The 12,576-nt window shown below is 44.6% G+C and overlaps 1 protein-coding gene across 2 annotated transcripts in view; it reads right to left on the bottom strand.

Annotated features, from left to right (window-relative positions):
• LOC110521820 (tyrosine-protein kinase receptor Tie-1) overlaps window positions 1-11,729 on the bottom strand; it is a 28,474-nt gene extending 16,745 nt beyond the window's left edge. For both annotated transcript variants that reach the window (XM_036968777.1, XM_036968778.1), the window contains exons 1-15: window positions 11,435-11,729; window positions 10,298-10,606; window positions 10,035-10,145; window positions 9,640-9,795; window positions 9,157-9,288; window positions 8,778-8,918; window positions 6,560-6,688; window positions 6,222-6,367; window positions 5,863-6,007; window positions 5,436-5,594; window positions 5,086-5,223; window positions 4,451-4,741; window positions 3,871-4,161; window positions 3,146-3,339; window positions 1,383-1,593 (exon numbers count right to left, since the gene is read on the bottom strand). In XM_036968777.1, coding sequence (XP_036824672.1) covers window positions 1,383-1,593; window positions 3,146-3,339; window positions 3,871-4,161; window positions 4,451-4,741; window positions 5,086-5,223; window positions 5,436-5,594; window positions 5,863-6,007; window positions 6,222-6,367; window positions 6,560-6,688; window positions 8,778-8,918; window positions 9,157-9,288; window positions 9,640-9,795; window positions 10,035-10,145; window positions 10,298-10,606; window positions 11,435-11,477 — 2,596 coding nt within the window. In that variant the 5' untranslated portion in view covers window positions 11,478-11,729. The remainder of the gene's footprint in view (window positions 1-1,382; window positions 1,594-3,145; window positions 3,340-3,870; window positions 4,162-4,450; window positions 4,742-5,085; window positions 5,224-5,435; window positions 5,595-5,862; window positions 6,008-6,221; window positions 6,368-6,559; window positions 6,689-8,777; window positions 8,919-9,156; window positions 9,289-9,639; window positions 9,796-10,034; window positions 10,146-10,297; window positions 10,607-11,434) is intronic.
• Window positions 11,730-12,576: the final 847 nt, after the last annotated feature.

Genomic DNA, 12,576 nt, shown 5'->3' with positions numbered 1-12,576 from the left:
CATAGCGTAGCCGGAGAACAACTAGCTTCCGTCCTCCTCTGTGTACATTGACTTCAATACAAAACCTAGGAGGCTCATGGTTCTCACCCCCTTCCATGGACTTACACAGTTATTATGACAACTTACAGATTACATCCTCTAACCTATCTGGGCTCTTGCAGCATGAACTGACATGATGTCCACCCAATCAAAGGATCAGAAAATGAATATTGTACTGAAAGCATAAGCTACAGATAGCACCGCAGTGCATAAAATGTGGTCAGTAGTTGACGCAAAGAGAGCGAAAAACAATAGTTGAACAGTTTTGAACAAATTCATTTCTTTAAAAATGAATGTGATGCGAGAGAGAGATTTTCTTTTTCACTTTCACTTAGCTAGCCTACTCAAACACCCAGCTCAAACAGAGAGGGATGCTATGTTAGCTAGCTGGCTATGGCTATCCAACACTGGAACTCTTCCAAGTCATGGTAAGCTTTTGGTTTTATTCATTTATTGCTACCGGGGCCCGCCGGTGTAACTGCTAAACTGATGCTGACTGTATACTGTACTGCATGATTGTAGCGGGTTTACTAACACGTTAGTTCTATTAGCTATGTTGACTATGACATTGCTAATGTCTTTAGCTAATATGGTGACAACGATGTAGGCTGTGTTTAGTGGTTAGCAGTTATTAGGTTTGGCTTGGAAAGGTTTTTTCCCCTGGTCACAGACAGCTGATGTGTTGTGCGCTGAAGTCCACAAGTGAAGGGAAAAGTTGAGAGGAGAGAGTGTAGATGCGAGAAGGAATTATACAACAAGCAAAATGTTTATACTGTTTGTATGTGGCTGCTATGAAAGTGAACTGTGTTTGCGTGTGATCAGGGGTGTATTCATTCCACCGATTCTGTTGAAAAACGTTTCTTAAACGGAAGCAAACGGAACAAAATTGGGATAAACATACCGGAATTTGTCCATTAGAAACTCTTGTTTGCAACTGTTGGACTAATGATTACACCCTAGATCAGCTAGATGCAAGCAATAGTGTGCAAGCCGGTATTGAATGTGTCACCTTGATTACTCAAAATGTTCTCTCAACCTGTGCACCTACGTTGTAAACTGTCATTCATAGACTAAGTTGTAGCAACATCATGATGGGTATTGGGAAAATTCAAGTGTCATGTAGTAGGCTAAACCTATCGATGTTACATTGAGCTGGGTGAATGGAATATGAATGACAGTCATCCAATATGCTGTAATAGAAATAAGTCCATGCTCATAAAAAATATATCATCGATCCTCCATCCTCCATCTTAAACATCACCGACCACCACTGGTGTGTGAGTGAGTGCTTGCCTGCGTGCGTGCGTGCGTGCGTTGGTACATGTGTGTGTGGTATCTACTACCTTTTAGCATCTTGATAGCAGCGCTCATCTTGGCCCCGTCCTTCTTGATCATGGCCTTGATGACCTGTCCGAAGTTGCCCTCTCCGATCACATCTTCAAACTTGATGTCATCCCACTCCAGGATGGGGTAGGTGAGGGGCTCAGAGGTAGGCTTCGGCCTCCTTGTCAGGGTCAGGGTCCCAGAGTTAAACTGAAGGATGGTCTCCTCTCCCTACGGGTTGCAATGATAATTTTGTTGGATTTGTTTTTAATCAAAGCATAGAAATGATCAGATTTGCGGTGTGTTTCTCATCACATGTCTACGTATATGTGAAGTTTGAGATAGTGTGGAATGTTTATTTATCTAATCAGGTTATCCAACTTGTTAGTGAAGGAATATTCAGTACCGATCAAAAGTTTGGACAGTTTGGCTGCTTTTCCTTCAGTCTGCGGTCCAATTCATCCCAAACCATCTCAATTGGGTTGAGGTCGGGTGATTGTGGAGGTCAAGACAACTAATGCAGCACTCCATCACTGTCCTTCTTGGTCAAATTGCCCTCACACAGCCTGAAGGTGTGTTGGATTATTGTCCTGTCTAAAAAAAAATGATAGTGCCACCAAGCGCAAACCAGATGGGATGGCATATCCCTACAGAATGCTGTGGTAGCCATGCTGGTGAAGTGTGCCTTGAAATCTAAATAAATCACAGACAGTGTCACCAGCAAAGCAGCCCCACACCGTCACACCTCCTCCACCATGCTTCAACATCACACCACCTCCTCCATGCTTCACGGTGGAAACTACACATGCAGAGATCATCCGTTCAGCTACTCTGCGCCTCACAAAGACAAGACGGTTGGATCCAAAAATCTCAAATTTGGACTCATCAGACCAAAGGACAGGTTTCCACCAGTCTAATGTCCATTGCTCGTGTTTCTTGGCAGAAGCAAGTCTCTTCTTCTTATTGGTGTCCTTTAGTGGTGGTTTCTTTGCAGCAATTTGACCATGAAGACCTGATTTACGCAGTCTCCTCTGAACAGTTGATATTAAGATGTGACTGTGACTTGAACTCTGTGAAGCATTCATTTATATAGCAATTTCTGAGGCTGGTAACTCAAATGAATTTATCCTCTGCAGCAGAGCAGTCTTCCTTTCCTGTGGCGGTCCTCATGAGAGCCAGTTTCATCATAGCACTTGATAGTTTTTGCGACTGCACTTGAAGAAAGTTCTCGACATTTTCTGGATTGACTAACTTTCATGTCATAAAGTAATGATGGACTGTTGTTTCTCTTTGCTTATTTGAGCTGTTCTTACCATAATATGGAATTGGTCTTTTACCAAATAGGGCTATCTTCTGTATACCACCCCTACCTTGTCACTACACAACTAACTGGCTCAAACGCATTAAGAAGGAAAGAAATTCCACAAATGTACTTTTAACAAGGCATACCTGTTAATTGAAAAACATTTCTGATGACTACCTCATGAAGCTGGTTGAGAGAATGCCAAAGCTGTCATCAAGGCAAAGGGTGGCTACTTTGAAGAATCTCAAATATAAAATATATTTTGATTTGCTTAATACTTTTTTGGTTAATACATGATTCCATATGTGGTATTAATAGTTTTGATGTCTTCGCTATTGTTCTACAATGTAGAAAATAGTAAAAATATAGAAAAAACCTGGAATGAGTAGGTCTGTCCAAACTTTTGACTGGTACTGCAGTTTAGGTGCTTTTTTTATGGCGTATTTGTGTGTTTGTGAGTCCTCTCTCTCTATCTCTCACCGATCCAGACTGGTAAGTGAAGGTGCGTCTGCGGTTGAGCAGAGTTTTGCGGATGCAGAAGAGAGCCAGCAGGGCCAGCAGGATGGTGACACAGGTGACCGTCACAGACCCCACCACAGCTACCAACAAATGGTAGCCCTCACTGCCTGGAAGCCCCCCCACACCCTGGGTGGTAGGAGTGAAGTCCTGGGGACCTAGAGGGAGAGGTGATATGAGGAGATGCACACTCTTATGCAGATGAACATTGACAATATCCTATTTATTATGTAAGTATTCTCACGTTTTAAAGTGATAGTTCAGAACAACAACAAAAATCTATGTTCACTCTAAAATTTCACTCAACGTTTTTGGGACATTTTCAGACCTCAAATGTGTTCAAATGTCAAAAGTAGTCCATGTCCCATACGATCTGTTGTTTACATCCAGCATTACACTTCAATCCCAAACGAGTGGGAAAGATTGGCAATCTAAAGTGATTAAATGAGATGGAGGTACCCTTCTTTGTTATTCATTTGGGATTACAGCATTGCTTGATCTAAACAACAGATCGTGTGAGACTCAAACCAACCTTGACGTTTGACCCCTTTTGAGTACTGAAAAGGTAAAAAAAAAAAAAAAAAGATTTTCAAGTGGAAAACTTTAAATCCATGTACTTTGAAGCCTTTTTTTTAACCTGTTTAACACCTTTTACTCCATACATGTTTTTGATTTAAACCGTCTCTCACCATCTCCCTGGGTCCTGGCATGGACAAACTTGCTCCACTCCCCGGGTACTTTAGAGAAGGCCCTCACTCTGAACTGGTAGAGAGTACTCCCGTTGAGCGCTGTCACATCTTTAGCTGTCTTGTTGCCATCGTCTGTGTCGACCCAGGGGTGCAGGCTGCCCTGTCCCACCGACTGGTACTCTATGATGTACTTTACTATGCCCCCGTTAGAGTCCTCAGGGGGCTGCCACTTCACCTGCACCGCAGACACAGACAGGGGCAGAGCCTGGACGTTCCGAGGGGATGAGGGACCTGGGGGAAAGAGGGGAGGAGAGGGACAGAGAGGAGACATCAGCTGGGTTAGTATTGGTCAGAAGGTGTTAGCTTAGGCTACATGGCGATTGCCAAATTGTACCATTAAAGTGCTTGAATTTCTTTCTGTGTTTCCTTAGTAAGTCATCCATTCCTAAATGTCCTTTTCTTTATGCACCCATCTTTAAATATGACACAATATGAGGGCAGGGGGGATCCACCAACCATCCACCAATGACGGTCGTCAACACTCACTGCTAAGTCAATAGGAGGAGCTCTTGTTAGTTACCCTGGCTGTTTATGCGGATATTGTACGGCTTAGAGGCGGGCCCCAGACTGCCACAGTTGAGCAGCCTGACGACCACTGTGTAGTCTTGGTGGTACTGCAGGTTGTAGAACTTGGTGGAGAGCACATTGAGCAGGGTGGTCTCCTCTCTCAGCTTCTCTCCTGAGGGGGAGGGCCCGAAGAGCTGCACTAAGAACCCGCTGGCCCTGTCCGCGTTGCCATGCAACAGCCAGCGCACAGTGGCGTTGCGGCCCTCCAGCGAGCTGAAGTCAATCTCTGGTCGAAGAGTGGGCTCTACAGCAGCAACACAGAACACGCAGTCATGGAAAGGTCCTCCAGCCTGGGATACTTTCTCCTTCTCCTATTTACTTAGACACAGCCTCTCGTTTACAGATGGGCAAAGAACATTCTGATTAGGTCACTAGACAGAATTAAAGAACCATTCTTTCAGATTTAGAGCCTGCACTCAGCTCTACTACAACTTAGAAACAACTTAGAAACACACACACACACACACACACACACACACACACACACACACACACACCTGCAACATCACCAATTACCTACAAACCTCTGCTCTGACTATAGCATTTCAACACCGCAAAAATGAACCCTGGCATACTGTTGCTGCTCACCTGGACAGTCAGTCTCCATGATGGCCTCAGGCCCCAGAGTCCCCTCCCCTCCCTCCCCAGGACGGGTCAGCTGGACACGGACGTGGTAGCGTGTAGATGGCTTCAGATTCATCAGAGTTATAGGCTCTCTACTGTACACTAAAAGACAGGAACACAGAGACATAGAGAATCAGACAGGATTAGCCATATAGAATAGGGATCTAATATTGATAATGACAAATTGGCAAATTGTCTTGCGTTGTTTTTAGGCAAGGCAATTTTTCCTGTGAAATGGATGATATGTTATGTTGCCAGGATAGTAGTTGTAACTCCCATGACTTTACATGAGATCAAACGCCATCTGTATGCACCTATGATGGAGGACCAGGAGTCTCCTGTCTCCATGGGCTTGTAGAGGAGCTTGGTGGAGTCGATGGGTCCGTCTCCTCTGTAGGACTCCACAGGCATCACCACCAGCTGCTTACTCCTCTTCTCCAGCAGCTTGGGAGGGGTGCTGGGGCATGGTGGCTCTGGCGAGAGAGCGGAGTAAAAGTGGGTGAGAATTTGAGTAATGGGTGATCTGATGAGTCTCAACCAGAACATTAAATCTTTATCGCCAGACCATTTCTCAGTGTATATTTAGGGCTGGTTTCCCAGACACAAATCAAGCCTAGTCCTGGACTAAAAAGCATGTTCAAGTCCAGGACTAGGCTTAATCTTTGTCTGGGAAACCTGCCCTCAATGTTAAGCACCCCACATTGACTGATATAGACCAGTAAAATACTTTTTTCTTCTCACCTTTGACACTGAGGTTGAACTTCCTTGAGTCTTGTCCCCCATTGGTGGAAACCCTACACTCCCATAACCCAGCATGCTCAGTGGACAGACGGGGAATATCAAACTGGGCTGTGCTCTTATTGGAGTCCATGGTAGTACGAGACGCCTGAATTAGAGGTCCAAAAATATTTTGATAAGGCTGCTTACAGTCTGATGTAATGCTGAGCCAACTGACATTATCATAAAAAATATTTACATATTTTCACTATTACAAAAACATTGAATTTCACAAATCTCACTGACTACACCATCACAGTTTGTTTCCCAGTAATTGAATAATCAAATGTAAAAATGGCCGCCCATCCTTCCATTGCCTCTACCTTGAGCACAGTGCTGTCCAGTTTGCGCAGCTCAATGCTGCCGTGACTGGGCAGGGGGTTGCCTGTGGCGGAACACAGGATCTTGGGGCTGGAGTGAAGGTTCCACTCTAGACCACTGGCCATGTCCAAGATCTGGGGGGCGCGGTCTGATGGGAAAGAAACAGATGATGAAGAGGAAGATAAATGAGGTGATGATTAATGGTGTTGATGATGAAGATGCTACTGCAACTGGTGATGGCGTTATTAGTATTGATGTTGGTAGTGTCAGTGGCGATGAAAAAGAGGAGGAGGGCAAGGAAAAGGAGGAGGAAGAGGAGGAGGAAGCAATGCTTACCTACCTGATTTCTCACAGTGCCGTCCTCTCCAGCCAGTGGGACACTGGCATCCACTGAAGTGGTTACACACTCCACCGTTCTTACACTTACAGCGCAGCCTGCAGTCTGCCCCGTACATGTCCTTGTGGCAGACTGGGGAAGAGGGGGAGAGGTGACATTAGGATGGGAAAACCAAGGTGTTGGGATCTGTCGTGATGGAATTGCTACCTGATATGGCTATGCATGTTATGTACTCTGTGTATCTATTTCAACACATGCAGTCATGTTGATAGGTCGGTTGTACAATTACAATCAATATTAATTGGAACATCTAAGATATGCCATAGCCCTACATACAGTTAATTCGGAAAGTATGCAGACCCCTTTACTTTTTCCACATTCTGTTACGTTCCAGCCTTTTTCTCAAATGTATTAAATAACAAAAAAATCCTGTCACGTCCTGACCATAGAGAGCCCTTATTTTCTACGGTAGAGTAGGTCAAGGCGTGACTGGGGGTTAGTCTAGTTTATAATTTCTATGTGGGGTTCTAGTTTTGTTTCTATGTTGGTGATTTCTTTCCACCTGTGGTTTGTGGGATATTGTTTATGTGTAGTTGCATGTCAGCACTCCATTGTCGTCACGTTTCGTTGAGTCTTTATTGTTTTGTTGTGTGGTTCACTTATTTCAAATAAAGATGTGGAACCCAGATCACGCTGCAGCTTGGTCTGATAATTATTACGACAAACGTGACAGTTCCTCATCAATCTACATGCAATACCCCACAATGACAAAGCAAAAATATGTTTTTAGAAGTTTTTGCAAATGTATTAAAAATAAAAAACGGAATACTTATTTACATAACTTTTCAGACCCTTTGCTATGAGACTCGAAATTGAGCTCAGGTGCATCCTGTTTCCATTGATCATCCTTGAGATGTTTCTACAACTTGATTGGTCCATCTGTGGTAAAAGTCTATCTGTGGTAAATTCAATTGATTGGACATGATTTGGAAAGGCACACACCTGTCTATATAAGGTCCCACAGATGACAGTACATGTCAGAGCAAAATTCAAGCCATGAGTTCAAAGGAACTGTCCGTAGAGCTCCGAAACAGGAGTGTGTCGAGGCACAGATCTGGGGAAGGGTAACAAAAATATCTGCAGCATTGAAGGTTCCAAAGAACACAGTGGCCACCATCATTCTTAAATGGAACAATTTTGGAACCACCAAGACTCTTCCTAGAGCTGGCCGCCCGGCCAAACTGAGCAATCTAGCGAGAAGGGCCTTGGTTAGGAAGGTGACCAAGAATCCGATGGTCACTCTGAATGAGCTCCAGAGTTCCTTTGTGGAGATGGGAGAACCTTCCAGAAGGACAACCATCTCTGCAGCACTCCACAAATCAGACCTTTATGGTGGAGTGGCCAGACGAAAGCCACTCCTTAGTAAAAGGCACATGACAGCCCACTTGGAGTTTGCCAAAAGGCACCTAAAGAACTCTCAGACCATGAGAAACAAGACTAATTGTTCCGATGAAACGAAGATTGAACTCTTTGGCCTGAATGCCAAGCTCACGTCTGGAGGAAACCTGGCACTATCCCTACAGTGAAGCACGGTGGTGGCAGCATCATGCTGTGGGGATGTTTTTCAGTGGCAAGGACTGGGAGACTAGTCAGGATAGAGGGAAAGATGAACGGAGCAAAGTACAGAAAAATCCTTGATGAAAACCTGCTCCAGAGCGCTCAGGGCAAAGGTTCAGGGCAAAGGTTCAGTGCAAAGGTTCACCTTCCAACAGGACAACGACCCTAAGCACACAGCGAAGACGACGCAGAAATGGCTTTGGGACAAGTCTCTGAATGTCATTGAGTGGACCAGCCAGAGCACAGACTTGAACCCGATCTAACATCTCTGGAGAGACCTAAAAATAGCTGTGCAGCGACCCATCTAACCTAACAGAGCTTGAGAGGATCTGCAGAGAAGAATGGGAGAAACTCCCCAAATACAGGTGTGCCAAGCTTGTAGCGTCATACCCAACAAGACAGGAAGCTGTAATCCCAGCCAAAAGAGCTTCATTCGCAAAATGTCTAAAAACCTGTTTTGCTTTGTCATTATGGAGTATTGTGTGTAGATTGATGAGGGGAAAAAAACAATACATTTTAGAATATGGCTGTAAGGTAACAAAACGTGGAAAATGTCAAAGGCTCTGAATACTTTCCGACTGCACTGCATAACAAATTAACTCACATCTGTTGCAGTGGTTTCCAGACCAGCCACTGGCACAGGAGCATCCGTAAGGGTCAGCCAGGCAGAACCTCAGCCCTCTACAGTCCATCTCTGGCTTGCATGACTCCTGGCAGTTAAGCCCAAACATTCCCTCTCTACAGGCTGGGTGGGAATACAGTACACATAGATACAGTACAGGTACAGTTTCTTCAGACAGTTTGGCAATATAATATACTTGTCTTTACAAACATGCACTTATACGCACTCTCACACACACACACACACACACACACACACACACACTATTGCTAATTTGTCGTATGTGTCAGTTTCAACGACTATAATCTTATGCTTTAAACATATTGCCCCCCCCCCCCCCCCCCCTTACACACACACCCACCTGTCTCGCAGCGCATCCCCATGAACCCCGGTGGGCAGATGCAGTCCCCGTCCCGGTGGTGACACACCCCTCCGTTGAGACACTCTGGACAGTCCTTGTCACAGTCGGCACCCCACTTCTTACTGCCACAGTCTGTGCAGGACAGTGGAGGAGCGTCAGTGGCCAACCCACCCAGATACAAGCACCTCATCCATATGTGAATCACCATACATACTCTTCTCATGGTCAGTAGTAATAAACACATTAATAACACTATTAACTGAGTACTAATAATGTACATTCAAAGACACAACCAATCAAAAATGTTTCAGAGGAGAAAAAAACAACTAAACTTATTGGTCAAGCTTCTATCCAGATGGAAAATAGATAAACAACAGCACAGACTAGTGTACCATCAGTAAAGTGTATCAACACCATCATCCACACATATCAAGTGTGTATGTCTTGTGGGAGGTGTGTGTAATGAGAACAGCCCTACTGCACCTCTGACAATCAGCCTCATCCAGGCTCCATTGATGGGACTGTCTCCCACGAAGCTGGCACTGTAGATGCCCTCGTTGGCTTTAGCCACATCCTCCAGGGTTAGTACAGCCGTACTGTTGGACACATCACCCCAGTGGGTCGTGTAGTGATAGTTACCTGGTTTTACGACACAGCGAGTCAGCACTTAGGACAAGCTCTTAATAATGTGAACACATTATAATCCACATGGTGGGGATACTTGATACTTGTTTCTAAAATACAAAGGGAATGATTCAACAATGCCTATATTGCCATCGTCTCATTTAGATAAATCTATTCCCTGCTCACACATAAATGCCTGCCCTTCATTCATCCATCCACCCATCCATGCCTCCCTCCATCCCTGTGTGACTCACCGTTGTATTTCCAGGTGACGTCTCGTCTCTGGGAGCTCAGGACCTGCATGGCCAGGTGAACTGTGTCTCCTCTGTTTGCTGTCACCGTGAGGTGGGCCGGGACAAATAGGGCTGAAAGGAGCAATACAGAAGAAGACAAGTTAACTCTCTGTCTCTCTCTCTCACACACACACACACACACACACACACACACACACACACACACACACACACACACACACACACACACACACACTCTCTTTCAGTTAGAGCCTCTTTCTTACCTTTGGCAAAGTTGTTGATGAGAGTCACTTTACCCAGGTTTATAAGAGGATCAGTTCCCTGGGACGCATGGCAGTAGAAGATGCCTGTTAGGTCCATCACACCCACGAACTCGTTCGCCACCACCTCCTTGGTCTTGGGCCTTTTGACTCTGTAACGTGGCCGTGAGGAGAGGATGAGGATGCTGTTGTCCTTCTTGATGTCCAGGTCTAGCTCTGCTGCATCCCGCTCCCCAGTGAGGCAGGAGATGGAGAAGAGCTGAGGGGTGGAGGCCTCAGCGTTGGAGATGACGGTCAGGTCTGTCACCGCACCTGTAGGGACGAGATGGCGCCACTCATTTGATACAGTCATCTAAACTGTTATGAGATAAAACAACAAAGGGCAGCTACTGTAATGACCTATTGCTTATTACAATCTGATGTGAGATCAGTTTATATATTTTAATCCAAATGAACATTACTAGACCTTAGGGCAAGGGTAGTTAAATCTTACCCTACGACTACCAGGTCCAGAATACTGCTGGTTTTCTGTTCTACCTAATAATGAATTGCACCCACATGGTGTCGCAGGTCTAAATTAGTGCCTGATTTCAAGGAAATAATGAAAATAAGCAGTGGAACTGGCTTGAGGCCCAGATTTTAATTTGAAGGCCTTAGGCGAGGCATAACACAACAACCTTTTGACACATTCCAGTTACATTCTGACCTAGGATCAGTTCCCCCCCATCTTAAATCATTGTGAGCTAAATAACAAAACCAGTCATATGGTGGGCCATTTTGCTCCATTAAATCCAAATGTGGCATTCTATCCCTGTGGCATTCTAGCCCTGATCTACAGAACAATGGCAGGAAACTGCTATGAGATCCTGCTCTCTCAAGGGGCTGCTGCCTTCTGCTTTTCACTTTGACTTTTATTGTAGCCCGTCATTTGTTGTGTCAAATTCATTTTGATGTTCAGAAATCGTAGTTAGGTTTGCCGTGCAAAAGTTATACTTTCTGGGGTTACTGTCGGTTACACTCTCTGTCGACATGATTAATATAATAAGGACAAGCACCTTGAGTAATGTACTGTATTTTTAGAAGATAACAATTGATTGACCTTTTATTCCTAGGATACAAATAAGATAGTTTGACTTTTACCTGACACATGGACGAGGCACAACAAAAATAAGACGTATATCATAATTGTAATCCTCACAGCGACAATTCCGAAATCAGTTGTGTCCAATGATTGACTTAAAAGTAGACACTTCTACATTCCATCGATGGTCCCCAGTGTGCCAAAGAACCGCGCGCGTCTTTGCGCATTTCCATAAATTCCAGTAATTGTTTTTGACGATAACTCTGTCCCTGTTTCTGTTCCAGGCCGTTTCACATTCTCCTCTCCAATCTGAGTGTTCTGAATCTGTTGTTCGTGAAATGGGGATACTCTGGGTGGGAGAGGAAGGAAGAGCGTCACGAGGGGAAAGAGGTCGCTTTTACTCTCCAGCCAAGATTGGTTTTGATTTCAGGAACTGGAGAAGAATGTTGCACCATTTTATAGAGTAGACGTTATACTTGTCATAGAATTTAAGTTATTTGCACAGTCAATTTCCATTTGTCCACCAAATGCATTGTTAGTCAATCATAGAAAATGTATCTAGGAACAAATGCCTTCATTGTTTTATGTATTTGCACACTTTTTTGAAGATGCCCCCCCCCCCCCCCCCCCCAAAAAAAAGAATGCATGCGTTTTTAATTTCTCTCAGACATATTCTATCACTCTCTGCTTCTACATGCACAATGCTGACGCATCATTTTGCCATGCAAATAGTATGCACAAATGTTGTTGTTCTGCAGATATGTTTCCGAAACTTCAAAGTCAGATCTATGAAATAACAACAGCCGGGTAATGTAATAGCTGTGTTCTTTCCCTCAAGTAAGTTAGTTGTGATCCCTGCAGATTGTGGTTATTTGGCCTCTACTTCACTGCTCCAACCAGTCTGATGACAGGGAAGGGAAAGGGGGATACCTAGTCTGTTGTACAACTGAATGCATTCACAACTGAAATGTGTCTTGCGCATTTAACCCAACCCCTCTGAATCAGAGAGGTGTGGGGGGGGGGCTGCCTTAAATCGACATCCACGTCATCGCCGCACGGGGAACAGTGGGTTAACTGCCTTGCAGAACGACATAAATATACCCTGTCAGCTCGGGATTCGATCCAGCAACCTTTCGGTTAGGGTCCAAAAGATTATGAACATTCTGCGTGTTGTATCTATGCTTACAGCTGCAATCAGATG

The sequence above is a fragment of the Oncorhynchus mykiss genome, chromosome 30, assembly GCF_013265735.2.
Source record: "Oncorhynchus mykiss isolate Arlee chromosome 30, USDA_OmykA_1.1, whole genome shotgun sequence".
NCBI lineage: Eukaryota > Metazoa > Chordata > Actinopteri > Salmoniformes > Salmonidae > Oncorhynchus > Oncorhynchus mykiss.
Note: the sequence above shows the minus strand (reverse complement) of the source record. Positions and strands in the feature narration are given on the sequence as shown.